Genomic DNA, 27,999 nt, shown 5'->3' on the forward strand with positions numbered 1-27,999 from the left:
ATACACAAACACCATCAGTGTATACACCCATCTGCCACTCTGTCGGAGCAAGTCTGGAAGTAACTGGAATTCTTCTATTCTACTTCTGTCACAGAGTGTTTTGTCTCTTTTCTGGTTTATTTATTTTTGTAGAAAAGCAAAACAGGGAAAGGTGGAGACGACAGTCTTAATTTGGCAAGGCCTATAAGGATGACTCATAGCCTACGGTCCCCCTGGGGACGACCCTGTAAACAGTACACCTAGAGACCATCTGAGAGGCAGAGTGGTTCACTTTCTGTCCGAGGTAGTTGTTTTCTGCTGCTGGTGGTCCGGAATCTTTTGTCTCCAGGCAGAGGGTAAGACACTTTCTGTTTGAGCCTTTCTTCATGCCAGGGCATAACTCCAAATCTTTCTTCTGGCTCTGGCTTCAGAGAAGAGGTTTTCTTTGTTCCTGGTACAGGTTAGGTGTGGAGCCCCCAAGCTTCATTCTGAACTTAGACTTTACCAAGCTAGAATACTCCTGAGAATCTTTGAGACTTCTGAAACTACTTACAAACAAAACAGCATTTGAAACTGATTTAAAAATAGAACATGGGTTCCCAAGACTATTCAGGAGAGAAAAGGTTTCCAAAAGTTAAAATCTGAGGCCTGGTGTCTGGGGATATCAGCATTGACAGGCTCAGTACATCTTCTTTTGTTTGTTTGTTTTGTGGCGGTTGGGGGTTTTTTGTTTCTTTCCTCCTGAGTGCCTCCTTAGTGGCCTGCACGGTGCTGAGCCAGCCTGAGAGCTGCTTAACTGAGCAACACAGTCTTGGGATGGGAGGCGGCACTCACTCAAAAATCCTTAGGGTTCTGTGTCCAATGAAGCAGGTCCCCTAGTGGTTGAGAGAAAGACCTTAGGAGTCAGAGATTCGTGAGGGATGAGGTAGTGCAATGTCCCACCATTGCACATCCCATATTCTGTCCAGATGGTGCTAATTCAGGCGTGGAATTGAGAGGGGATCAGGGAGGGTCTAATAACACATTGCTGAGTGACGTCATAGGTAATTAGCGAGTTTGCTTCTCCCTTTCTGAGTTCTTTTGGACCCAGGATTAGGATTTGTCAGATTGTGGTGATAATATTAAAAATAAGTCAGATGTCTGGTGAGTGCTTGCTTTATGTGACTAACAAGAATTTTCACAACAGCTTTCCAGGGTAAGAACTTTAATTAGTTCCTCATGCCAGAGTGAAAAACAAACTCGGAACAATTAAGTAAGCCTGCCTGAGACGGGGCAGCCAAAGTACGGTAGAATCTGTCTACCTCTGGGGCCCTTGCTGCAGCAGAAAGATGGAATGAATAGGTGGGGAGAGGCCCTTTCCAGATCAGTCCCGGAAGCTTCTGTGGAAGTCAAGTCTGTGTGCTGCCTTTTTGGGTGAACTTTTCTTTTCCCTTCCCTTTAGGCAATTGAAGATGAGGGAGGTAATCCTGATGAAATTGAAATTACCTCTGAAGGAAATAAGAAGACATCAAAGAGATCCAGCAAAGGTATGGAGGGTGATGCTAGGAACTTCTTTCAATCTGGCTTCCTTTGCTAATGTGCCTGTGGGCTGCCCTGTGAATCTTGGATGGACCTTGAATGAAGGTGTGCATTTTCTTTCAAGATCTCTCCAGTGTATTTTTGTTTCCATGGGCTTTGGGAAGTCTCAGCATGGAAGAGGTACTGACACCTTTACTTATTTTTTCTGTAGGTTTCTCGGCAGCTGTTGCTTATCCAGAGTCTTAACCGTCTTGAGGTAGAGAGTGTTTAGGAGTACTTGAGTCTCAGACCTATTGCTCTGACTTGTGGAAAATAACTTGCCTTTTAAATACCGGCTGGCCAAAACAGAGTTGTCACTTTTACAGATGCTGCCTTCGAAACTGCCTACCTCATAAAAGCCAGAGTCCACATGGCATTAATGACCCTCACCATTGCCCCAGATGGTCCCTTCCCGCTTCCGCCCCTACCACCTTCCTCTATTACATCCACCTGCAGTCAGGTCCCAGACGTGTGGTTTACTCCACCCACTCCTCTTGCCCATCTGTCTGCATTTGAGTCCTAGTTCATCAAGAGACAACTTCTGATCTCACCAGTAGCAAGTCTTCTCTCCTTAGGTCCTCTGCACTGCCCTGGCCTGAGTTTCAATGCTGACATCATCCTGCCTTGTATCTTAATTAGGTTGTTGAGGACAGGGTTTGCTTCTTCATTGTCTTCTTTCCTACTAGTATTTACTCAATAAATTGAATTCCTAATTGAATTCAGTGACATTCAACTACGGTTTAAGAAAGAATCAGCTAAAACCGGGCAGTTGGGCCATCCTGAAAGTTCTCTGGGTAATTGAAAGTTTTATTCCTCAGGCCCCGAAATGAAATATTTTTACCTGGCCAGTGGTGAAGACCTGGGTGTGAAATGTCTGAGAGGCAGGCACCAATATGGACCACGCTTTGGTATATTAGTTCTGGGAGAATAGCAGTCAGTGTCATCACTTGGATGACGTCACTTGTGTGGCCCACGGTTTGTTGTACATTTTGACTTTGCCTAAGTCGATGTTTTTGCCAGGACAGAGTACTGAAAAATCAGAGAAAAACATTTATTGGGGGGGGTGGAGGGGGCGGGCGGGCAGAGGATATAGCCTGTGGAGTTTGTTTGTTTGTTTTTAAGAAAAAGAAATCCTTGTGTTAGGGTTTTTAGGAACACAAATTTGCATTAAATAAAGGAGACAATCCATTATTAAAAGTAGGCATATTTTCCCAGACTTTTCTGTTTGTCTACTGTTACCTAAAAACAAATGCGGAAAGATGTAACCAGAAACCAGTGTAGTTTTATCTTTCCATTAAAAAAAAATTCATACTACACACAACATCCTTTAATTTACTTTTTTCAATAATGCAGAAAATAAAAAGACCTCATTCTTTTAATGGTTTAAGTATTCGTCCTTTGTATTACAGTTGGGCTCCTCAGTTTTATCACTAGACTATTTGTTCCGGTTTTCAGCATGTCCATGTGCCAGTTACCTCTGCTGAAGCAATATGTTTTTGTTAAGTGAGAGAAGTAGAATTCTGGGGTCAAAAGATATGTACATTTATTTTTAAAATAGTTACTAGCAAGTGGCTTTCCAACAGGCTCTACTGGTTAATAACTACCAACATGGACAGGTACCTGTTACTTTGAATTCTTGCTTAATGCTAAATATTATTTTCCTTGTATTTGTCTGAATTTCTCCACAGGTAAAGTGTCCATTTACACTCCTTCACAGATTAGAAAATTTCTGATAATTGGCTATCTATATTTTCTCAATTGTCTCTTCATGCCCTTTGCTCATTTTGATGCTTGTCTCACTTTTGAGAGTGCTTGCTCTGTAAAATGTCAATTGTTTTTTTCCCAGTCTTTCATTTGACTTAACTAGTTTGTTTTGACTTAATTAATTTGTGATGTTTTTGTCTTTCAAGTTTTAATCTTTAATACAGGCAATGCCGTTAACCTGTTTTATTTGGTTTTAGATTTTATATTGTATTTTAAAAAGCAGTCCTTTGCTTTAAAATTACTTTTTAAAGAAATCTGCATTGCAGAGTAGTATTTATAGTTTTATTTTGAGTTCATTTGGAATTTACTTTTGTATATGATGTGAAGTTAAATAGTGATCAGAATAATGGGATTTTTAAAATATTTATTACTTATTTATTTGGATGTACCAGGTCCTTATTGCAGCATGTGGGATCTAGTTCCCTGAACAGGGATCGATCCTGGGTCCCCCGCATTGAGGGTGTGGAGTCTTAGCCACTGGACCTCCAGGGAAGTCCCAGTGTGATACATTTCTGCTAAATCCCTAGTGCTCTTGCCCAGTCATAATCCCTGCTTGTCCCTCAGGTGGGGAGCGGAGGGAGAATAGTTACTTTGACCGTAGATGATTAGTTTTGCCTGTTCTGAGACTTTATGGGAAGTAGAACCATTCAAAGCAAAAAAACTGGGCATGGGTTTTTGCACTGTGTGGCTTCTGGAATCTTAGTTCTCTGACCAGGGATTAAGCCTAGGCCCTAGGCAGTGAGCTCATAGAGTCCTAACCACTGGACTGCCAGGAATTCCCAATACAAACTCTTTTCTGTCTGGTTTCTTAGATGCTTGCAGTCATTCTATTCTGAAGTTTTACAGTACTTTTTGATATTCAATAGGACTAGTTTATAAGTTCTCTTGAATTATTTTACAACTGCCTTATTAAATTTTATTAAGATTTTTACTGAAAATAAGAGGTTTTTCTTCTGTTCAGTTTGAACAAACTCAAAATACTTTGAAATCTGATGGTTTTAATCAGAATCCTAGAAAGCTTCCAAACTAGTTTTATACCAAAACTTTGTTTAATAGATCATTTAAAGTAATTTAACTAGAAAAGCAAAGCAATGGCACCCCACTCCAGTACTCTTGCCTGGAAAATCCCATGGACAGAGGAGCCTGGTAGGCTGCAGTCCATGGGGTTGCTAAGAGTTGGACACGACTGAGTGACTTCACTTTCACTTTTCACTTTCCTGCATTGGAGAAGTAAATGGCAACCCACTCCAGTGTTCTTACCTGGAGAATCCCAGGGAAAGGGGAGCCTGGTGGGCTGCCGTCTCTGGGGTCGCACAGAGTTGGACACGACTGAAGCGACTTAGCAGTAGCAGCAGCATATTTTTAAGCAATCAGATACATTTTAATAATTGGCAAAATTTTGACTAGATGCTTCACAAGAGAATATAAGTAAATGGCCACTGACCACATCAACTGACCACATAACAAAATTGTTATGTTTAGCTATCAAGGAAATGAAAATTAAAATGATTAGAAATACTAGAAAACAACTATTAAAATGGCAAAGACATAGAAAAACAAACTTCCCATACACTGCTGTGGAATATATAAAATGATACAATTATTTTGGGAGAAAAATTGACACATAAAAGTTTTTAAAAATTCAACTAAAATATTAATACATCCTAAATTATTCCGTTCCTGTGTCTTTAGCCAAAATAAATGAAAGCATGGATCCACAAAAACTTAGAATATGAATGTACAGTGTATCTTTTTTTGGGAGACATAATTTCATGCTTAGAAAAGATACAAGAAAAATACAAGAAATTTTCATAAATTCTCACCCAGATTCCCGAAATGCTATCATTTTAATACATTTGTCTTATCCTTTTCTTTCTAGAGAGAGGGAGGGGAGGGGAGGAGGGAGAAAGAAAAGGATAAAACAAATGTAATACATATGTATTTTTTCCTTTTCCCCTGAACTGTTTCAGAATAAGTTGCAAGTATGTGCCTCTTTGCTCCTACATACTACAGTATTTTCTAAAAGCAAGGATATTACATAACTATGTACGTAGTTAACCAAAATCAAGAAATTAATATTGGAACAATGCTGTTATCTAAGCTTAGACCTTATTTAATCATTTATTCCAGTAATGTTCTTCATAACTCAGAAGAAAGAAATTCTAGGGTCTTTTGCTTTCAGTTGTCATGGCACATCTTTTTGCTGTCCTTTAATCTACAACGGTTCCCAAGCCTTTGTTTGTATTTGTGACATTACCATTTTCTGAAGAGCACAGGCCACTTATTTTGAAGCCTGTTTTTCAGTTTGGGTTTATTGCGGGGTATTTCTGGTGTTTTTTTTCCTCCCCTCATGATTAGGTTCAAATCACACACTTTTGTCAGAAATACCACTGGAAGTGTTATTTTTCCTCTGTTGTTATTTGTCCTCCTTAGAGGCACAGCCTGACAATTCGGGCAGGTACCTCGAGGTGGTATTGGTTGGGTGTTTCTCCACAGGAGAGTCTGTAATTGTATCTATAGGGAGGATATTCAGAGACTTAAAAATACCACCTTTCACCCTCCACTAGTGTCAGCATTCCACTGAGTTGTCCAGTGGTGATTTTCTAAATTCATCATTCCATCTCTAGTGCTGGATTTCTGCCATAAGAGGTAGTAGCTTGCACTTCTCCCCCACTTATCAGTGTGAACTTAGAGATTCCTATTCAGTAGGTGATAAGCCTTTGTGATTATTATTTATTTTGATGTTCAGATTCTCCCTGTGAGACTCCTGCAAGCTGGCCCCAGTATCTTCTTAACATGTTCACATCACTCTTTGAACACTTTCTGGCACAAGAGGGTGCTCAGTGTCTGTTCACTTTGCCTGCCCTGCACTGGGAATCAGCCATCTCTTCCAGGCGCCCTTCTTCGTTTTTGCAGAGTGCTAGTGTACTCTTTGCTGAAGTGAAAGTTGCTCAGTCGTGTCCAGCTTTTTGCAGTCCTATGGACTGTAGCCTGCCAGGCTCCTCCGTCCATGGAATTCTCCAGGCCAGAATACTGGTCTGGGTGGCTGTTCCCTTCTCCAGGGATCTTCCCAACCCAGGGATGGAACCCAGGTCTCCTGCGTTGCAGGCAGATTCTTTACCATCTGAGCCACCAGGGAAGCCCATAGAAGCGAGTGGGTTGCCATGCCCTCCTCCAGGGGATCTTCCCAACCCAGGGCTTGAACCCAGGTCTCCCACATTGCAGGCAGATTCTTTACCGACTGAGCCACCAGGGAACCCCAAGACTACTGGATTGGGTAACCTATCCCTTCTCCAGGGGATCTTCCCAATCCAGGAAATGAACTGGGGTCTCCTGAATTGCAGGCGAGGCTTTACCATGGAAGCCCTACTCTTTGCTGCTACTACTGCTGAGTCGTTTCAGTTGTGTCCAACTCTGTGAGACCCCATAGACGGCAGCCCACCAGGCTCCCCATCCCTGGGATTCTCCAGGCAAGAACACTGGAGTGGGTTGCCATTTCCTTCTCCAGTGCATGAAAGTGAAAGTGAAGTTGCTCAGTCGTGTCCGACTCCTAGCGATCCCATGGACTGCAGCCCACCAGGCCCCTCCGTCCATGGGATTTTCCAGGCAAGAGTACTAGAGTGGGGTGCCATTGCATTGACTTTGCTGCAGGTGTCAAATTCTTGGTCACTGCTGGGTCTCTAAGGTCCTTTAGTCTTCATGTACCTCATGAAATTAAATACTAGTGAAGCAATCCAAAATGAGCCATTGACAGCTTAAGAAATGTTGGGGGGTGGGAATGGCTAATATGAACAATGCACTTGCAAAACTTGCTAACTGGTTTTAATTGTCTGCTTTGTTTTTGATATGCCAATGAAACATCATTTTCAAGTCAAAGACTTAAGGTATTGCCACAGGACATTAAAAATAGATACAGTATTCTCAAGTAATAGGTAAAGCTACAAGGAACTATTTAAGTAGTGTGACATAACTAATTTTGAGAAAGTTTTCCTAGATATGATGACTTGATAGCATAAGGTTCTCAATTCCCCTCAAAGTAACCTAAAAGACCTTTGAGATTTGTCTGTTCTAATATTCATCAAAAAGAAAATACAGAAGAATAACTCAAATTGAAAAACTGTTGCATTCTTGCTCTCATTTTAATGGTAAAATATTAAGATTTTCTTAATGAAAGATACCATAAATAGATATAATTGGGAGAAAATTTTACAGCATATAAACATCCACAAAGCATTCAATATTCCTACGAATTAATAAGAAAATAGCCAATTGAGTTCAGAAAAGAGACCTCCCGGGTGGCTCAGACGGTAATGAATCTGCCTGCAATGCAGGAGACCTGGGTTTAGTCCCTGGGTTGGGAAGATCCCTGGAGAAGGAAATGGCAACCCACTCCAGTATTCTTTCCTGGGAAATCCCATGGACAGAGGAGCCTGGCAGTCTACAGTCCACGAGGTCACATGAGTCAGACACAACTAAGCAGCTAACACTTCCCCTTCATTTTCATGAATAAACAGGTCACAGATAAAAGAAAAAACAAGGCCTATATACAAAAAAGAAAAATTCTTGAAGGAAAGCAAATAAAAATAATAATCACAATATCATTTTTGCCAATTACACTGGTAAACAGGTACATAATTCTCAATATTCCACATTGACAAGGGTGTGAGGAAGTGAGTAGGTATTGGAAATGGTAAATTAATAAAGCTGCTTTCTGGACAGGGGTGACCAAACTGTGAAACTAACCGTGGAGGTGAGTCAACGTATAGGGCAAGACAATTTTCCAAGGCCTTTATTAACAGAAGCAAGTTACAGAATATATATATATATATACAGTGTGATTCCTTTACATAACAAGTTCATTTCCACTTGAATGGTATTTGTGTAAATCCACAAGATGTTTTCAGGGGCCACCAAGCTGACAACAATGGTTACCTCTTAGAAGTGCAACAGGGAGAAGGGAAAAGAACTTTTTACATGAAATACATGAATTTTTCATATATTTATGAGGGTGGATCTTTTACTGCTGCTGCTGCTAAGTCACTTCATTCGTGTCCGACTCGGTGCAACCCCATGGACTGCAGCCTTCCAGGCTCTCCGTCCATGGGATTTTCCAGGCAAGAGGACTGGAGTGGGGTTCCATTGCCTTCTCTGGATCTTTTACTAGTAAAGTGAAATTTACTGTGAAGTGGTGAGAATCTTCTAATGAGTATACTTGTGTGAATGTATTTGTGTAATCAAATTTTTTTAAATACCTGCCCACATGCAGCCAGCTACACTGGGTCCTGGGGGAGTTCCCAGCAGGAGTCTGCGGAGAGGTCTAACAGTTGAATTGGACATTCTCCCTGAAGTAGAAGCTTAATGGGGGAAAGAAATGGAAATCCCAGGCAAGGGGGCTGGGAGAAAGTTTCGGAGACAAGAACTGTGAGGCTGCATGGGTCTGTGGTTTGGAGATTGCAAATGTGGGAGGCCTTTTTACTCTTTGGAGGAAGAATTTGAGGGGTGCCTTTTCTCTTAGTAGTACCAAAAACAGTTGCTTTAGTTTTTGCCACAGTGGTATTTCTCATTCACATTAATTTTGGATTCATTGAGACACATTGTTTTTCATCTTTGGAAAGCAGGGTATCTTTGCCAAATAGTGATTGTTGGTTAGCATCCCGATGGGGGTGTGCTTTCCATAGTGAAGAGGGGATGTTCTTAGGACTGCACGTCCTCTTGACATTGCTTGTTAGGGCATTTCTTACCTGGGAGAATTCTCCCCTGGGAGGGCTTCAGGCTGCAGTGTACCTGTGTGTACTAGTTGAAGTGAGATCTGGATCTGCCTGATGAAAACCTGCTGCCTTTCTTGTGAAAGGGAGAAAGACAGTAGAAAGGGTGGCAAGTTTCTGGTAGTCTACTTAGATTTTTCCTACTAACTCAATGGAATTGGGCAAAAGCCAATGTGCATATTCTAGAATGGTACGAGTCTGTGGAAATGTTGCTGGTGTATCTTCGTAGCATATTTATAAAGACCACTGGGTTGAGTTCCAGACATTTTTGAAGCTCAAGGCATGTTTTGCCATAGGATACTGAGGTTCCCAGCCAACTACTAAGGCTGTTTGCAATTAAAATATTTCTGGGGGGATAAAAAATTCGGAAAACATGAGTGAAGTTAGAATATGGAAAAATCAAGTAACACATGGTATAAGAAAATTCTAAAGTCTGAATTATGGTACAAATGATTGTTGTTAATCCTTAAGTCATCCTGTTTCTTTGCAACCCCATAGAATGCACCAAGTCAGGCTTGCTTGTCCTTCACTATCTCCCAGAGTTTGGTCAAATCCTTGTCCAGTGAGTCAGTGATGCTGTCAAATGATCTCATGCTCTGCCGCCCTCTTCTCCTTTGCCCTCAGTCTTTACCAGCTTTTCCAATGAGTTGGCTCTTCACATCAGGTGGCCAAGGTATTGGAGCTTTAGCATCAGTCCTTCCAGTGATTATTCAGGCTTGATTCCCTTTAGGATTGACTGGTTTGATCTCCTTGCAGTCCAAGGACATCTCAAGAGTCTTCTCCAGCACCACAGTTCAAAAGCATCATTTTTTCGGCCCTCAGTCTGCTTTATGGTGCAACTCTCAGTTCTGTATGTACATGACTACTGGAAAAAACCATAGCTTTTACTAATTGGACCTTTGTGTGCAAAGTGATGTCTTACTAGATAAATACTTAGTACCTAAGAGATTCATCTTTAATTGGGAGAAAAATGGTGCTTCCCAGGTGGCTCAGTGGTAAAGAATCCACTTGCCAATAGACGCAGACATAGAGGGTAAAGGAGAAGAGGAAAACAGTGAGATGAAGGGAGAGAGTAGCATGGAAGCATATACACTAATGTATGTAAATAGATTGCTGCTGGGAATTTACTGTATGACTCAAGGAACTCAAACTGAGGCTCTGTAATAACCTAGATGGGAGGGGACATATGTACACCTGTGGTTAATTCATGTTAATGTATGATAGAAATCAAAATGGTAAAGCAATCATCAGTCAATTAAAAATAAATATTAAAAAAAAAAAAGAATCCACCTGCCAGTGCAGGAGATGCGGGTTCAGTCTCAGTTGGGAAGATCCCCTGAAGTAGGAAATGGCAACCCACTCAAGTATCCTTCCCTGAAGATCACATGGACAGAGAGGCTTGGTGGCCTCAGTCCATAGGTCGCACACGACTGTGGACATACTCACACAAACCATATAATGCTATGAAAGAATATAGAAAGCTATTCACAAGGTAGTAAGTGAAAGGATTATAAAATGGCAGCACAATTTTTAAAAGAGTATTTGTATGTTCGTAGCACAGTATGGAAGGATATCCCTGGCCCACTGTATGATAGCTCCAGGACTAACTTTTAGATGGTAAAATTCTGAAAGGCATTTACTTTCTTTTTGCTTTTCTGTGTTTTCCTTTTATGTAGTTGTCTCTGGGTAAAGATGTTCCACGTTCCACCAAAAAGCAGCAAATATGATCTTTTTTATTTTTTTGGTTTGTGTGGCTTTTTGTTAGTTTGGGTTTTGTTTGGTTTTTGTAATGCCAGGCTTGTGGGATCTTAGTTCACCTACCAAGTTTTGAACCTGAAACATCTGTAGTAAAACACAGATGCTAACGACTGGAATTCCAGGGAATTCCCCACAGCAGCACATTTGTATGAGATACTCTTCTCCCCATAACCAAAGCCACTTAACATGACGGGCAGGCCTGGAAAAAGTGTGGTTGCTTCCACCTTATTAAGAATCCATTTCTAGTGCCTCATACTTGCACAGCTAGTTAATAAGAACAGAACCACTTCTACTAGGGGTTGTAGGGAACTCCCTTATCCAGATTGGATATAACTATTCCTGGATTACTGTGTTCTTAAACGGAGAAGTCCCACAGGTGTTTTAGGTTGTCTTTCTGTAGTGCTTAGGGTGTATAAAAGTGAAACTTGTCACTTCGGAAAAATACATATCTTTGATCTCACACTATAAATTATTCCTCCAGGGCGCAAACCAGAAGAAGAGGGTGTGGAAGATAATGGGCTAGAGGAAAATTCTGGGGATGGACAGGTACGTGAACCTCGTCAGTGATCAGCTCCGTACGTGGACCAGGGCTTGTCATCTGATGCTTGTATTTTTCTTTATCACAGGAGGATGTTGAGACCAGTTTGGAGAACTTACAGGACATTGACATGATGGATATCAGTGTGTTGGATGAAGCAGAGATTGATAACGGGAGTGTTGCAGACTGTGTGGAAGATGATGATGCTGAAAACCTCCAGGAGTCCCTGTCTGACAGTAGAGAGCTTGTGGAGGGGGAGATGAAAGAGCTTCCAGAACAGCTTCAAGAACATGCTGTAGGTACCTCAGCACGGTCTCTAGGATATACCCTAAATGTAAAAATTCCTCAAACAGCGTAACAGATAGTAACTAAATTTAGAATTATGTTCTTTTAATGCCATTTCAGTACAATATTTGGCTCATCCATTCACATCACAGATGAGTCTGAAAAGGCACACTTTGCTTCATTGAAAAATGGTGTCTTGTGAGGAATAATTGTATCTGCTCTCCATTTGAATAGTGCGACATTAAGCATCTTGAGGACACTATTCTAGCCTTCTTGTTATAGGAGATTACTCTGTGATGTAATAGCTGTGATGTCTGAAATACCAAAACAGTTGGAAAGTTGGTCTTTTGCTGTCATTGGATTGGTACCCCCCCTAGTCAGTCTTCGAATACTGTGGCCTTGTTTTTAAAGCCTTAGCTTTTATTGTGTTAGGATGAAATCCAGGGCACAATACAATTATGATGAGTATTAGTTACTGAATTCTGTCTGCCAGACATTAGGCATTAGTTCCTTTCATCCTGTTAACCACAGATATATAGCTGCTATTTTGCCCATTTTTCATTTGGAAAAATAGGGGGGTAAAAAGGTACAGGGTAAATATCTCCAGGCAGTAGCTCATGAGAATAAGAATGAAAGCCAAGGTAATTCCAGATTCGATACACTTAACTCATACACTGCGTTTTCTCATGCCGTTAATTCAGTGGATTGTTATTTCCAAAAGGATGAATGTTTCTCAGGTAGACAGAAAAGGCGATTAAAAAATAGAAGCCCTGAAACATCTTTGAAGGCATTTCTGTTATTGTAAATTTTGTTCTCCGTTTATTTTACAGGTAGAGGATAAAGAAAGTATAAACAATTTAGATACTTCATCATCTGACTTCACTATATTACAGGTAAATTGTTGTATGGCTCAATAATTTTAAAATGAAAGGTTATACTACAGTTTCTGGAATCCACTTCTGATACAGTCCCCACTAAAAGTCACTGCAAGGTCTGTTTCCTTTTTTGGCCTACTAGAGGGAGTTGTGCTTTCAACTTTCCTGAATAGAACGTGCCTGTTGAGAACTGCTCATTGTTTCGGCTTGGGACTTTTGGGGGGCTCTTGTTAGTTTGATGAGTAACAGATCAAACCATGGGGGTCTGTCCTGGAGGGCCTCCTCTGCAGCAGAGGTACTCCTAGGTGAGACATGAGACTGCAAAGGCAGCGCCCCTTCCCCAGGACAGAAGAATGGGGCTCGGACAACGGTGCAGGAGGGTGCGGTGGGGTGGCCACAGCACTGACGTCATAGCTGGGAAAGATAGGTTCTGATTTTCCTTTTGGGAAGTTTGTCCTCAAAAAGTACACAGAGTTCTCTTGATTGTAGCATCTTGGCTATCACACACAGGTTAAACTACCACCTGTGTTAAAAGTTAAATGAGAACAAATAAGATGTGGGTAAACTTTTAGGTATAGTTTGCACTAATATGGATCTTAAGTTTCCTTTTACTTTTTCTGTCAGCCGATGTTGGTTTAAACTGTTGAAATAAACCTGACTATCTGATTTTCAGAACGGTTTTGAGGAAATGAAAAAAAGGCTTATGCCAGTCCTTGTTTTTTTTATTGTTTTAATAATGTAACTTATGCTGATTAATTGGAAACCATCTTTCAGAAACCACCTTCATTTCTTTCTGCCAGACAGGCCGGGTGTGTTATTAGTGAGCCACAAGCCAGCCTCCAGGAGGGTACAGATCGCAAGAGAACTTGGTGAAACTTGGTTCACCATTCGGATTGATGTCTCTCCAGCTGCAGAGACAAAGCCTGTTCTGACTCAGAAAGGAAAGGAGGAGCAGGCTTATTTTCTTGAGTGTCTCCTCAGGTTTAACAGTCCTGTGTACATTGTCTGGTCAGGACAGTACATACAGCCCCTTTCAGAGACAAATAGGAATGTATATGTTTTTGTCTAGGGAAAGTTAAGACAGAATCGTTCTGCCTAAAATGATTGTTTCCTTCCGTGTAGAATCTTTAATTCCCAGCATGAAATGGGGAAAAAAAAAAACTTGATTACCAGTAAATGAAATTGTTATAAAAGTGACCCATTTTCTAGGGCTCCCCAGGATGGCAGGTCACTGCCCAATGGACTGTGCCAGCCATTCATGTGCATGTAACTTACATGCTAAGCACCTGTGGTGTCTCATGCACGAGGAGAGAGGTTGATTGCCATCCTCCCTGTGTATAAACAGAACGATGGGTGGGCCTGACTGATAAAGGGACTCAAGTCACACAGCCATGGCTCAGATCTTGGCTCTGCTGTATGTCCTTGAGCAAATTTGTGAACCACAGTGTGCCTGACTCCTGATCTTTGAAAAGAAGGATGGTACTAATAGAACCAACCTGCTAGGGCTGTGTGGTGATTGGTTAATATATGTCTATGTAAAGTGCTTAAATTTCTGCCTGGAACCTAGACTGCTTATCAGAATTGTCTAGAATTCTAGAATGTTGTCCCTTAAACAAAGAGAACACAGGGGCCAGTGACCACACGTTGTAAGTCCCTTCCTTTAGTTGGGCAGGCTTTCTGTGAGCACATGGTCCCTGCACTAAATGTGTAGGACTTGGCCTGATGTGGGGTGAGGTACAGATGAGCCTGTTGCGGAGGAGGTAGGAATGGGGGTAGTAAAATCAAGCGCTGGTGTTGGTGAGGGGTAACAGTGGTATGACTTGACAACAGCTTCCTGGGAAGGGCTTGAAGGATGTTGAAGAATTAGATCTGGCTTGCTGGATTGTTGATTGGAAGAGATAAGGAAGAAGGTACATGGGATACTGTAGGGACTCGATTGACCAGGTAGGTGGGCATGTGTGTGTTGTGAGTCCACTGTGCACAGGTAGAACATGGGTCAAGTCACCCATGCCTTCTTCCCTTTGATCTTTGGAATTTTTGGAAACTAATACTGCATTAGTGAGAAATGATTATCTGGTATAATGTGTCTGGTATTCTGCTAGACAATAAAAGTATAAAACTAAAGCACAGCTATCCAGGCATTTAAGACAGTTGAAAAAGACAGCCATGTGATGGGTTCCTCACCATTAAAAGTGATAATGTTGCCAGGCGCTGGGAAATGCAGTAAAGCACAGGACTACAGTAAACACGGAAACAGTTCCCTGGGTCCGAGGTGGATGAAGTGCGGTACCAACTCCCCTGCAGGCTCTTGCCTGAAACAAGCAGGTTCCTTCGCCTGTTGCATTTGTGAGGTTCCTTGTCTGTGTTTTTAAAAATTCCCTTCTTAGTTGTTATACTTTGGGGTGTAAATAAATTCTAAGTTTCATCCATCTGGCACAATTTTATTTATGTTTTTTGTTGCAGGAAATTGAAGAACCGTCCTTGGAGCCAGGTACTGTTAAATGAAAAACTTAGCAACGGGGTTTGGAATCATTCTAGTTTTCCGCCTTCTCTGTTTGAATTCTTTAATATTAAAGTTATCTTACTATAGTATACATTGTTTTAAAGGTTTACGATCCAAAATATACCAGGATCATAGAGATTGGAAACCCAGCCATATCACCAGATCTGTGAAAGTGGCTGATTTCTCATTTTGTAAAACGTATTGGTGAGATGAGACTATCTCATGCCTTTTTAAATGAACATGGCACTTAAACAGATACAGAGAGAGTTTGGATGCCTCTCAAAAGATAATACCTCTGTACTCCACAAAACAGATCTTGTGATATTGGGCAGTGTGTTAATTTTGTGGTTTTTAATTCAGGCAGTGCAGGCCAGTGGTAGGGAGATAACATTTTAAAGCATTGAGACATAACTGGATTCCAGAAGAAGAAAAAGTTTCTTCATAAGAATTCCAAACAAATACTATTCACTTTCTGGACTACAAATATCTCAGAGCACCGGTGGAAGAGATTCTGGTTTTCATGTCGGACTGTTCTGTTAAAAGAAATTCAAAGAAATTTGGAAATTGAGCTCTGTTCAGTGAATGGTGATACACTGAGTTAAGCAACTTGGACTTTGGAAGCTAAATTTGGAAGAGTCATATATACACGCCGACAGAATGAAGACTGTCAAGAATCAGCCAGAAGGTGTTGGGGGTTAAATAAGTCTCTGGGATGCATTCATTTCTCTTCCATGTAGCGTAGAGGCTTATTCTGTAGTCGGTCGGAGTGCAGGTAGTGTAACCAGTGTTGAGTGTGTGTACCCGCGGGTTTTCCAATCTCTGTGTAGCTAGCAGTTCTCTTCGTGTTAGTGTGGCCGCCGTGCCAGTTCCGCATTTGTGATTGCTTTATTTCCCTGGTAATTAAACCTTGTGCCATTCTATTCCTGTTAAATCCGTAGAAAATGAGAAAATACTCGACATTTTGGGGGAAACTTGTAAATCTGAGCCAGTAAAAGAAGAAGGTTCCGAGCTGGAGCAGCCATTTGCACAGGAAACAAGTAGCGTGGGGCCAGACAGAAAACTTGCGGAGGAAGAGGACCTTTTTGACAGCGCCCATCCGGAGGAGGGTGATTTAGATTTGGCCAACGAGTCAACAGCACACGCTCAGTCGAGCAAGGCAGACACCCTGTTAGCGGTAGTGAAAAGGGAGCCCGTGGAGCAGACAGGCGATGACGAGAGGACGGACTGTGAGCCTGTAGGGCTAGAGAAGCCAATTGAGCAGAGTAGTAAAGCCTCAGAGCACACGGAAGCCTGTAGCGAGGAGGCCGCGGAAGCGCCCCCGGAAGCCTCAAGCCCGGACCCCGGGGATAGCAAAGAAGACGTGAAGAAGTTTGCTTTTGAAGCTTGTAATGAAGTCCCTCCGGCTCCTAAAGAGTCCTCAGCCAGTGAGGGCGCTGATCAGAAAATGAGGTTTGTTTTTTCTCAGTTTTAGACCAGACGCTATCTCCTTTTCATTGGTCGTTTAATGACACACATGAGCTGTTTTTCTGCAATTGGCCAGCCAGACTGATGCAATTGTAGTTTACCTCTAAAGAATGTTTGATTTCTCTTTGTTTATTTTAAGCTGATTACATAATCTTTTTTCTTTTCTCAACCTATCATGGTTGTTTTCTCTAATTCTTCCTAATTATCTTTAGCCCAGCAGAATTAATTAACTCCTGTGGGTCTGAAATCTTATGGTTAGGTCAGATTTCCAATACACCTTTGTAGGGGTATCATTTTTTTCAGAACTAAATTTCGGGTAGGTATGCAACCTCAGCACATATTTTATAATTTTGAGTTAGTTTCCTCTCTGCTTCTTCCTTCTGGAGTGACATTGTCTTTTGTCTCTAGTTCTGTCGAAGATGACTCGGATACAAAAAAGCTTTCCAAAGAGGAGAAGGGTAAGTCAGCAGGGTGGCACCCCCGGGAGCGATGGTTCTAGTTGGCTCTAGCCGTCACACACCCATTTACACCTCACAGGCCTGTGAGCCTGTCTCAAAGCCTTTCTCCACTCTGGCCACCTGCTTCCTCACTGTGCGGGTTCTGGGTTGCAGGGCGGGATTGTCACTGATTTGATTTGGACACTTGATTTTGCCAGAGTCCTTTGAGCTCCTCCATCCTGACTTTCTGATTTGTGAACTTCTTGGACACAGTGACACACGCAGATGGAGAAAATGCTTTGAGTTTTCAGATACTGGGGTTTGGTGGGCCCCTGGTGTGGCAGATTTATCGACACCAGAGCCCTTTATTAATGTGCTGATTGAGAAATAGTTTTGCTGGCTGCTCCAGACTCATCCTTAATCGGTGTTCAAAGAAGGCCAGAAGCTGGGGAGAGGATGTATCTCAGGCTCCACAGTGACAGCTCCTGTCTTACATTCCAAAGTCACCTCACTGGGATGGGTGATGCCATCTGGTAGCTGATGGCTACACCAGCCACGGGCCCAGTGGGCCCTGACCAGTCATTAAGGGACATTGCCACTGGTTCTGTCCACCCTGTGGGCAGCCCTAGAACTCATGTCAGGACAGCAGGCTGGCCTCCAGCCCCAGCCTTCTCTGTACTGCTGGCCTCTAGAGCAAGCAGGGAGAGTGTCTGGTTGGGAATGACTCTAAGATACTTAAGACTCAGGATTTTGTCTGTATCTTGTTTTTGACCGGAACTTTCTTTTAAAATAGGTCGTAGCAGTTGTGGAAGGAATTTCTGGGTTAGTGGACTTTCTTCTACCACCAGAGCTACAGATTTGAAGAATCTTTTCAGCAAGTACGGGAAGGTAAGAGCCAACGAAGCTGCTTGCGAGCTCATGCAATATGGCCTCTAAGTGTAGATCATTGTCTCCTGCAATGAGGACTTTAACACCATGTGGTTCTTTGAACTCGTAGGTTTGCAGGCCTATGGCCGGTCCACCCTCACTTAAAGAGATGTGAGGCCAGCGGGAGTTCCCAGAGCCCACGTCCACTTTGTATATCTTGTGCTTCCCTGGCTCCAATCCACCGTATCATTTGATAACTTAATGAGTCCATATCTGGCCTTAAACCTATCAGGGGATTGCTGTTAGGTGGGGAGGACAGGGCAGCCCATTGTTGTGAGTCATAGTGATTAGAGAAGCTGTAGATAAGTGTTGTGAACAAAAGATCTTTGAACTAGACCCTGTGAGCAGCTGTAGGCCTCAGCTCTGCAGCACAGAGTGGTGTGCCTGGGGCATGTTGCCAGACCCATGTGAGTCTTGTCTCTTACACTTGGGGCTCTCAGAGCTGTGGCAGCCCCGCCTCTGCTCCGTGTTTTCCCCGCTAGGCAGAGTAACTGTAGCCACCTCTGCCACAGCTGCCTGTCTCCCTCTCTCCCTCCTCTGCCCAGAAAAGGTGGACATGATGCCCAGGTGGGGCCCCCACACATACACATTGAGTGCTGCCTCTTCTTCCTTTCTCCCCCAGCCCCTTCCTCCCAGTGCTTCCTGGACTCACCTCCAGATAAGCTGCCATGCCCACACCTCCTTGTCTTCAGTCTGCTTTGCCAAGTAAGATTTAGCACAGGCCCTCATTCACAGTTAGGATTCAGAAATGATAACGGAGAAAACCAACATCTTTTATCTTGGCTGTTGATGTTCAGGAACTAACAAGGAAAACAAAGCTTGACATGTTCCTCACAGTAACTCAAAACTTCCTGGACATCTGCATTACGGAGTGGGACCCTTCTCTTGATTCTCCAGTGGCCCTCAGAGCAGATGTCTGCTCTGCAGGGAAGTGTCCATCTGGAGCCTACAGTGTCTTGGGTACACTGCAGGCTTAATGTGGATTGAATAGGGGCCAGACTCCTGGGAATCCGTACTTTGGGGCTCAGATTTCATGTGGCACAATAAAGATGAATATCAGTGATGGCCTCTGACACACTGGGACTTCTCCTGAGCCATGGGCCTTCTCTCGTAAATGGGCGTCCCCAGCCTCAGTTTGCTGCTGCTGTTGGGTCAGTTAACTACCATCTAGCATGTCAGGATGTATCTGTAGCATCTGAAACATACCCATGAATTTTGTTTTGTGAGTAATAGGGTGGGCTCTGCGTTCCAGAGTGCTCTTTGTAAACCCCTCCTATGTCCCTCTCCTTCTGTAGGTATGTCTTCTTACTGGCTGGCTGCATATTTAGAAACATTTCCCTTCAAGGTTTCCATAGCATTAATGGAATTCTGGCAGAATGCTGCCTTCAGCTTCACTCTCCTCTCTCCACCTCACTGTCATCCTGGTCCCCTAGAGAAACAGCCATAATGGAGTAGGAGCAGCCAGGTTGGATGTGGATTGCCCTCCACATCCTTTACCTGCCACTTGTTGTCCACCTGTTCTTGGCATCTCTTGGAAGTGGCATGAACCACAGTGTAGGGGTCTATGTGGGGGCTTCGTGTCTGAGATGTACATGTGTGTTTTCCTTCAAGGTGGTGGGCGCCAAAGTTGTGACCAATGCCCGGAGTCCTGGAGCACGCTGCTACGGCTTCGTTACCATGTCCACGGCAGAAGAGGCCACAAAATGCATCAACCACCTGCACAAAACAGAGCTCCATGGGAAGATGATCTCAGTGGAAAAAGTAAGGGGCCATTTTCCTCCTGGGATCTAGCCACGTTAGGAAATAATGTAATACTTCTATCTGATTCTCTTTTTTTAGGCGAAAAATGAACCTGCTGGGAAGAAAAGCTCTGAGAGAAGAGAAGGGGAGGGGAAAAAAGAAAAATCCAGCAATACTGACAGGTATGAGTCTTCTTGAGTGGATTATGGCCAAGATGACCTTTCTCTTGATGTCTTGTTCTTCACTTTTCCATGGGTGGGAAAGGCTGTGAGGCTTTTACCCCCTTGCCTTCTGTGCACTTGTTGGAGGATTTTCCCTCCAGTCCTCAGAGGTGTCTCGAGTTCCTCTCCTAGGCTGCATGTTCTCCGTCCTGTGGTTGCCTCCGAGGCAGCCCCATCCTCACTCAGTGCTCATTGCAGGAGTCTTGGCTGGGTTGTTCCCTCAGTGTTTCATCTCACACATATCTGTATCTGCATGCCATTTACAGATCTGCCAACCTCAAGAGGGAAGAGAAGGCTGACAGAAAAGATGACGCTAAAAAGGGTGAAGACGGGAGTGGAGAGAAGAGTGAAGACCAGGATGATCAGAAACCTGGCTCTTCAGAGCGCTCTCGAGCCACAAAGTCAGGTAGCTGACCAGTGGGTGTGAGAGATTGCACCCTGGCTTCTGTTCCTGGCTGGTGTGGTTAATGGGCAACACAAACTACATTTGTTTTCCTTGAAGTTGAGTAGTTTTCTCTCAATACGAGGTGTCCCTTCTTACCTGACTCCTTTCTTCCTATAGGAAGCCGAGGAACTGAGCGGACAGTGGTGATGGATAAATCTAAAGGTGTGCCTGTTATCAGTGTCAAAACCTTGGGATCCAAAGAGCGAGTGAGTATTCTTTTCCTGCCTGGGTTATTTATTTCCTTTGACAGTTGTGTGTTTTAGAGGGATTCTTGAGTGTAATTTGAGAAAAGCTTGTCAGTCTTCTGAAAACGGAGGGTTTTTCTGAACTTTAAAATTGAGAAGGTTTAAAGGCTTTCCTTCATAGTTTTGGTAAGAATTACTGCCCTTTAAAAAAAAAAAAAAAACTCTTTCGAAATTCATTTATGGATGTGATTAGCTTTATTTGCCTGCATCTGGGCACAGCAGTCCACGTTCATTGCCGGCCTCAGGTTTCAGCAGCTCTCCATTGTGCGTTCGTAACCCACACTTGCCAGAGCCGGCCCTCTGGCTGCCTCTGCGCCCAATCTCCATCTTACTCATTCCGTGCATTGTCTCCGTGCAGACGCTCCATAGAGCCACAGAATCCACAGAGTCCCCATCTTAGGTTCTTACCACTTCACTCTGCCTGCTGTTTTAGGGTCACGGGCAGCTCTGGATGTTCATAATTCAATTCTTGACAGCCTTACAACTAGGATGGATGTGGGCCCAGGTCCCCAAGACTACCCACATTTCCAGAGCCATTCAGGGTCCACTGGGCTCAGCACGTAGTTGTAGTTATGCCTAAGGTTGGCTCCAGTGATGCAGGGAGGTCACACAGCCAGGCAGGTGGGGAAAGCCCCAGACAGAGTCTGGAGGGAACTCTCCTGGCTCCCTGTGGTCTCCTTCCCGAGATGGCTCCCCAAGCAGGGACAGTGCAGCAGCACAAGGGTCATGCTTCTGCCCAGGGAGCCCCGTTACAGCCTCAGTTCCCAGGCTTTTTACTGAGGCTAGTCACATACGTACCTTCTCCTGACTCCCAGAAGGAAAGCAGTTGTTCAGCATAAACCATCGTTTGCATGGTCAGGGCACAGTGAGCCATCTTTGCCAGTTAACTGTTGGCGAGGGTACTGTGAATTCCAGGGTTCCCACCACTAGCCTCAGGCCTGCCATGTTAACCTGTGCTGGCCAGATGACCAGCCATTTAATTTAAGCTCAAGAATGTTGTGGACCAGTTACAAGCTGAGAGTTCTGTTATGGCATTTCATATCTGCACTGTGTTCAAATATTTTACTGTATCAGATCATTTCTCCCTTCTTTCTAACAAAAGATGTCAAATGGAAAAATCGAAATGTGGATTCAAGGGCTAAGATGAATAGATATCAAAAATTAATGCCCTCGGCACAAATAAGGAATCCTCAGACATGGCATAAGTGGCCTTGATTGGGCACCACTGGCTGTTTAATATTAAAGAATGTGTTTTGGATGCACTTGACAAAATGAAAAAAAGTTTGTGTTTTTTTTGTTTTTTGTTTTTTTTTAATCTTAAATGAAGTTTCTGAGAAAATCCTCTTTTCAATGTTGACTACTGAAGTTAGGCAATTGAATCCATTGAGTACCAAGCTCACTACTAGCTTGGTAGTGAGTCTATGAGTCTGGATTTTGGTGAGCCAAGGTGAGGTTTCTCCAGAGAGAATACAGTGTTACCTGATTATTTCATTTGCTGTTCAGCTTCATTTCTGATCTTGGATGCTTGGACCTGGACACAGTTGATTCTTCCTGGTTTAACTTGTCAATGCTTCTTGGTGAACCAGGTGTCTAAGAGCCAGGATCGCAAATCGGCCAGCAGAGAGAAGCGGTCTGTTGTGTCCTTTGATGAAGTCAAAGAGTCGAGGAAGTCGAGAGACTCGGAGTCTCGCAGGTGAGTTGGGATCCAGGGATGTTGACTGATTTGGGCGACACACATACCAGCCAGAAGTACAGTTTTGGTGAAGTAACTGGCAAATAGATGAGTGAAATCGACCCTCATGCATGTTTACTTTAACATGATAAAAATATTTATCAGACATTTCCCAGTATTGAGAGAAGGACAGGCTCTCTCCTCAGTGGCTTCAGGTCACTGGTCTGTGCCTTTGGAGCATCTTTTGAGTCTCTGGCTCCCATTACTGATGCCCATGTCAACATAAACTGCTGGCTGCACAGAAACATAAAAGTTAAATTCATCTGTATGATGCAAAAGTAAATCTATTTGAGTTTGACCTTTTGAAATGACTAAAAATTTATAAAGGAGTCAACTAAATTAAAATTTCCCTTCTCAGCACTGAAAGACCAAAGATGTGTGACAGATAGGAATAAAGGTGATTTGAAATAAATAAACAAAAATTAGCCTGATAGCAAGGTTGACAGAAGTGGCTCAGCAGGGTAATAAAACATCATTGAGTCTTACCAGGGATCAGGACCATGCAGATGAATGCACTGGAAGAGGTGATCCCGGCCTTTCCACTTCATGGACTCCTTCCCAAAAGCCTGGTGTTACTATCTTTTGGATGGGGATGCACAGGGTCCAAGACATGGTCCCTGAAGCAAGGAAATCACAGAAATGTTTGTCCTTGACACAAACAGAAAACAAGACTAGATAAGGCATTTCTGCTGGTACTATTCCCTGTCAGTAAACAGAGCAGAGAATGGACAGGAGATTGGAGGGAAGTAGATGTTGGGCATCATCAGTATCTCTGCAAAAGTTGGGCTGTCAGCTTCTCAGCCTAGTGCCGGGAGGGAGGGTGGGTCCTGTACAACCTGCTGACTCCACCATCCTCTGGCACTTGCTTGTTACTAAATTTATCTGCAGTTCAAGGCCCTCCCCCCCCAATCCCACCAGGGGGCACTGCTGCAGCTCAGGGATCCCTGCAGCCTCTACTCTTTGCTTGCAGGTTGCGTGAGCATAGCGAGCGTGAGCAGTCCATGCAGGCAGAGCTGGAGCGGCAGGAACGAAAGAAGCTGCTCATTGCCCGCGAGAGGCTGGCCTTCCACAGACACCGCCTAGAGAGGGAGCGCATGGAGCGGGAGCGGCTGGAGCGGGAGCGCCGGCGGGTGGAGCATGAGCGCCGTCGCGAGCAGGAGCGCATCCACCACGAGCGAGAGGAGCTGCGGCGCCAGCAGGAGCTGCGTTATGAGCAGGAGCGGCGGCCCGCCGTCCGCAGGCCCTATGACTATGGGCGGTAAGCCATGCCACAGCACACTGCCACCCCTAAGGTGGCCCGTGGCGTTTAGAACTCGGCCATGTTCCCCAGAACCCTGTTAATGAGTGATTTTTGTTTAAAAAGAAGCACAAGGGAAAAAAAAAAACATATGAGGATTTGCTATAGCTCAACTTGATATTCTGTACTTTATATGGAAACCTGAGGTGGTTTGAGATAGTTGGAGAAACAGTGGGTGAAAGTGGTTCTTATTAAATCATTAGGTTTGAGTACCAGCACAGATAGACACACACACACACACACACACACTTTCCAGGCTTTGAAATCATTGCAGTGATATAAATGGTTTTGAACCGGTTTGAGTACCAGCACAGATAGACAGACAGACAGACAGACAGACACACACACACACACACACACACACTCACTTTCCAGGCTTTGAAATCATTGCAGTGATATAAATGGTTTTGAACCGGTACACACACACACACACACACACACACTTTCCAGGCTTTGAAATCATTGCAGTGATATAAATGGTTTTGAACCGGTACATTGCAAGTGCTCCTAATAGTCCTCTGCACTGGGTGTCTCCTGAGTCAGATCTGCATGGGGCAGGACAGTTAGTGCACTAACTGTCCTAATAGCCTTGCCAACCCTTGTGACCATGAGCGGTTCCCAGAAGGGATCTGACATCCACTTCACTGATCCCCTCCTGTAAGGAGACCTGAGCTTTCTTTCTCTTTGGGGGATTCAGGTATGTTGGATAAGAGAATGGAGCTTTTCAGTCACATTCCACATCACCCCTCCAGGCACTCTCACCTCTAGTAGCAGAGAATAGACTCTATGGATAAAGTTAGTTCTCATTCTTTGAAGTGATGGGGCAGTTGGACTGTTGAGGGTTTAGTTTTACCAGCTTCCACAGAGATCATCCATTAAGGAGGAGAAATGTATGCCCACCTTTCTTGCTTCCCGCCCCCCTACCCCAGGCGAGATGATGTTTACTGGCCGGAAGCTAAGCGGGCAGCCCTAGATGAGCGCTACCACTCTGACTTCAACCGTCAGGACCGCTTCCACGACTTTGACCACAGGGACCGGGGCCGCTACCCTGACCACTCCGTTGACAGGTCAGCTACTCACCCTGGCCACTAAATTCATGGGGTTTTGTTGTTTGTTTTTTTTTTGCCCTGGTTCATTCTGTTCTGTGTGTGTGTGTGGACCATTTTTAAAGTCTTGAATTTGTTAAAATGGTGTATCTGTTTTATGTTTTGGTTTTATTGCTCCATGACATGTGGGATCTTAGCTCCTCAACCAAAGATGGAACCCCCATCCTCTTGATTGAAAGCCTAAGTCTTAACCACTGGACCACAGGGACATTCCCTGTCCTGTTATTGTTTTTTTTGGTCCATTCATAATGAAGATCTCAAGTGGCACTTGTAGGTCTCAAGCCCAGTTGAACCAGCAGTGTGTGTGTGTGTGTGTGTGTGTGTGTGAATTACCTGAGTTCAACTTGGGAAATGTTTTCCATTTGGGGATCTGTCCAACCTATGTTCCACCTCATGATTTCATTTGAATTGCCTTGTTCAGGAGAGAAGGTTCAAGGTCAATCATGGGAGAAAGAGAAGGACAGGTAAGGCAGAAGCTGTGATTTTAGCCTATTTTCCCTGTACAGTTGATTCTCTCTTTTTTGACATGCCTGCTTCCTCCTCCACCCAAGTTAGAGTGATGAGGAGTAAGGGAGTGTGGCACCTGCAGCCTGTGGAACAACAGCGTGAAGGAATAGCTTGTACTTTGTGCTGGCCCAGAATTCAAGCAGGTATTCTGAAGCCTCGTATAGCCTTGACCCTGAGGTTCTATACATCTTTGTGACTACATGGGTACTAAAATGCTGGAGAGCTTTGCGTGAGCCTGCCAGGGTCTGTTGGAACATTGGTGTGACCCACGGTGCTGGCCAGATGTGACGCCTCATGTGGGCTCCAGTGCACCTGGAGTGTCAGTGGTTGCCCACGCATTTTTTCTTTAGCAGAATTAACACATTACAAAACAAATGCGGTTTTTTCCTTTTTTTTTTTTTTTTCCTCTTATATTTAGCTTGAGAAACTCTCCAAAGAGCCTTGACTTTTTAGTGGGTTCCTTGGAGAATGGAAAAGATGAGGGAAGGTATGGTCAAGGCGTTACTCGGCAGACAGAGTCGCCACCCTGGGGGTTGGTGCTCTCTCTGACCACAGCATCTTGATATACTGTCCACCTCCCTCCAAGCCTGAGAACGTGGCTGGGAGTGGCCAAGCTCCTGAGGCCTTTCCTGCTGCCTCAGGAGCAGTTCATGACCCTCTCCCGATTCCTGTTTCTCTCCTCCCAGAGGTACGTCTCACACACAGCTGAATGTACCCCTGGTGTCCTGGGTTTCCTGTGATGGACACGTTGAGCAGCAACATGGTGGTTACATGTCCCTCTGGGATCCAGAGCAGGGTCACGTCCTGGTGCTCCCACTCCTCCTGAGCCTGTTTCTCCAGCTGTGTAAGGGAGCAGGGGGTGTTAAATAAAATGACTTGCGTATGTCTATCCAGTCCTGCCATGCTGCTCTTGAACATGGATGGCTTCTGTCATCTGATTAGACAGTGCCCTCCTGAAATCAAAAGGCTGTTTATCCCTGGTGACTCCATGATTATATTCTGCATGCAGGCACCTGGCACATCGTGATCATTTCCTGCTGTGGGTCAGCCACTTGACCCCTCCACCCTTTGGTCCATGGGTGCCTGAATCTCTGCCTTCTGGCTAGGGAGCACCTAATTCAGTCTTGGGCTCCACGAGCACTTCTGCCCAGGATGTGAGCAGATTTCCAGAGTGCAGCTGTGTCATGCCAGCTGAAGGCCTCTAGACCCCAGAAGATGTATACAGTGCCTGTTGGCACTGCCTCAGACCTACAGGGGCTTCTGTCTTGAGTTATCGTCCTTGTTGTTATTAACTTGTTGCCCAGAGGCCGTGGGATCCAGGGTTGTACTAAAATCTTTCATCTTGGCCCATTCACATCCAGCATTACCCTGAACGCCATGGAGGACCAGAGCGCCATGGTCGCGACTCCCGTGATGGCTGGGGCGGCTACGGCTCCGACAAGAGGATGAGCGAGGGCCGGGGGCTCCCTCCTCCACCCAGGTTTGTGACCCATGTCCCATGGTCCCCACCAGGGCCTCACATTCAGCTGGCCTAATTGATGTATCCAGCTGAGGACTCCTGGTCTTGGAGATAAGCTGTTTCCAGTCTCTCTGGACAGCCTTGGACCAAGTGCCAGTTCCATTCCCTGCAGCCCTCCATTGCTCAGAGGGCTTGGATCACAAAATGCCAAACTCAGTGTTGTTGCTGTCCTGGAAGGCCAAGGTGGGGGCAATCCAAATCAGAGGTGTCTTTCTCCAAGGGGCAGACGAGAGTGGGGGGACCACGGCCGCAGAATAGAGGAGGACCGTGCGTGGCAGGGCGCTGCTGACGGAGGCCTGATGGACAGGGACCACAGGAGGTGGCAAGGTGAGGGCCGGTTCTCAGCAGTTGCAGTGTCTGTGCAGAAGCACCAGGCAGCTAGAGGCGCCCCTGCTCCTGAGGGTGGGAGCAGCACTCTGTTTTTCCCACCTCTTTCTGCACTGGGTGGGTGGGTGGGTGGGCCTGGGGGCTCCTGAGTGGGTGGGAGGGGTGCTGTGGGTGCCATAGCGCTCTCTCTCTCTGCCTCGACTTAGCGAGGACCATGGGTATGTGTGACCCATGTGCTCACATATGCACCAGGAACCTGGGTCTTAAGACAGGGACTGGAGCCCTGAGTCTGAGCCCTGTGTCCTCTGAACTCCGTGTCCTGTGCCCCAGGGCACTGTGTGAAGAGTATTTCTTGTTTTGCAGGTGGTGAGAGGAGTATGTCTGGTCACATGATGAACCGGGGAGGCATGTCCGGGTAAGGATTGTCATCATTGGTCTCGTTTTTGCCTGTAGGCTCTGGCGGGTGTCACTGCTGCTCACAGGGTGTACCTTTGACCCTTGGTGGTGCCACCCCAGAGGGAAGAAAGCCCCAAAGAGACTGGGCACAGGGCAGAGCCCACTGAGGGAAAACAAACACAATCTGCTTTTGTTCCAGGCGCGGCAGCTTTGCCCCTGGGGGGGCCTCTCGGGGCCACGTGATCCCGCGAGGTGGCTTTGGGAGCAGACCCACCGACGCCCACTTCACTCGCCGCTATTAAGTGCTTGGGCTCCTGTGTTACGCGTCACGTGGCAACAAGAATATGTTCTGTTAAGGTTCCCTTAAACTGTGTACAATAATTTTTTTTTAATCTCCTGCCATATTGTAGCTCAATACAATGTGAAATTGTTTTTGTTTTTGTTTTTGGTTTTTTGTAATAAATGTGTTTCTGTTCCAGTACCCTTTATTTAAAGCATTGTGTGTGTTTTTTTTTTACCTCAAGTAAAATGAAATTACACTCATCGATGTTAAGCCACAGGTCTTCTTTCAGGGAAGGAGGCTGGAAGGGGGCAGCTTTCAGGGACTTGGAT

At 44.6% G+C, this 27,999-nt stretch overlaps 1 protein-coding gene and 1 long non-coding RNA gene across 7 annotated transcripts in view; one reads left to right on the forward strand and one right to left on the reverse strand.

Moving 5' to 3' along the window:
• Nucleotides 1-27,875, forward strand: part of SAFB (scaffold attachment factor B) — a 61,447-nt gene extending 33,572 nt beyond the window's left edge. For 3 of the 6 annotated variants that reach the window (XM_045166643.1, XM_045166645.1, XM_045166646.1), the window contains 20 exons: nucleotides 1,421-1,505; nucleotides 11,305-11,369; nucleotides 11,450-11,656; nucleotides 12,477-12,539; nucleotides 14,985-15,012; nucleotides 15,963-16,473; nucleotides 16,897-16,946; nucleotides 17,719-17,813; nucleotides 19,464-19,613; nucleotides 19,692-19,774; nucleotides 20,080-20,219; nucleotides 20,376-20,464; nucleotides 22,090-22,196; nucleotides 23,206-23,493; nucleotides 24,462-24,599; nucleotides 25,060-25,102; nucleotides 26,507-26,625; nucleotides 26,885-26,991; nucleotides 27,355-27,406; nucleotides 27,587-27,875. In XM_045166643.1, the coding sequence (XP_045022578.1) occupies nucleotides 1,421-1,505; nucleotides 11,305-11,369; nucleotides 11,450-11,656; nucleotides 12,477-12,539; nucleotides 14,985-15,012; nucleotides 15,963-16,473; nucleotides 16,897-16,946; nucleotides 17,719-17,813; nucleotides 19,464-19,613; nucleotides 19,692-19,774; nucleotides 20,080-20,219; nucleotides 20,376-20,464; nucleotides 22,090-22,196; nucleotides 23,206-23,493; nucleotides 24,462-24,599; nucleotides 25,060-25,102; nucleotides 26,507-26,625; nucleotides 26,885-26,991; nucleotides 27,355-27,406; nucleotides 27,587-27,689 (2,523 nt within the window). In that variant the 3' untranslated portion in view covers nucleotides 27,690-27,875. Of the gene's footprint in view, nucleotides 1-1,420; nucleotides 1,506-11,304; nucleotides 11,370-11,449; nucleotides 11,657-12,476; nucleotides 12,540-14,984; nucleotides 15,013-15,962; nucleotides 16,474-16,896; nucleotides 16,947-17,718; nucleotides 17,814-19,463; nucleotides 19,614-19,691; nucleotides 19,775-20,079; nucleotides 20,220-20,375; nucleotides 20,465-22,089; nucleotides 22,197-23,205; nucleotides 23,494-24,461; nucleotides 24,600-25,059; nucleotides 25,103-25,189; nucleotides 25,289-26,506; nucleotides 26,626-26,884; nucleotides 26,992-27,354; nucleotides 27,407-27,586 lie in introns of those variants that run through there. The other 3 variants (XM_045166644.1, XM_045166647.1, XR_006641428.1) reach the window with 2 other exon arrangements.
• Nucleotides 21,794-23,208, reverse strand: LOC112586966. The gene is made up of 2 exons (XR_003111498.3): nucleotides 22,722-23,208; nucleotides 21,794-22,469 (listed from the first exon to the last, which is right to left on the reverse strand). It is a non-coding gene; the product is annotated as an uncharacterized LOC112586966 (long non-coding RNA).
• Nucleotides 27,876-27,999: the final 124 nt, after the last annotated feature.

Source organism: Bubalus bubalis, chromosome 9 (assembly GCF_019923935.1).
Source record: "Bubalus bubalis isolate 160015118507 breed Murrah chromosome 9, NDDB_SH_1, whole genome shotgun sequence".
NCBI classification, from domain to species: Eukaryota; Metazoa; Chordata; class Mammalia; order Artiodactyla; family Bovidae; genus Bubalus; species Bubalus bubalis.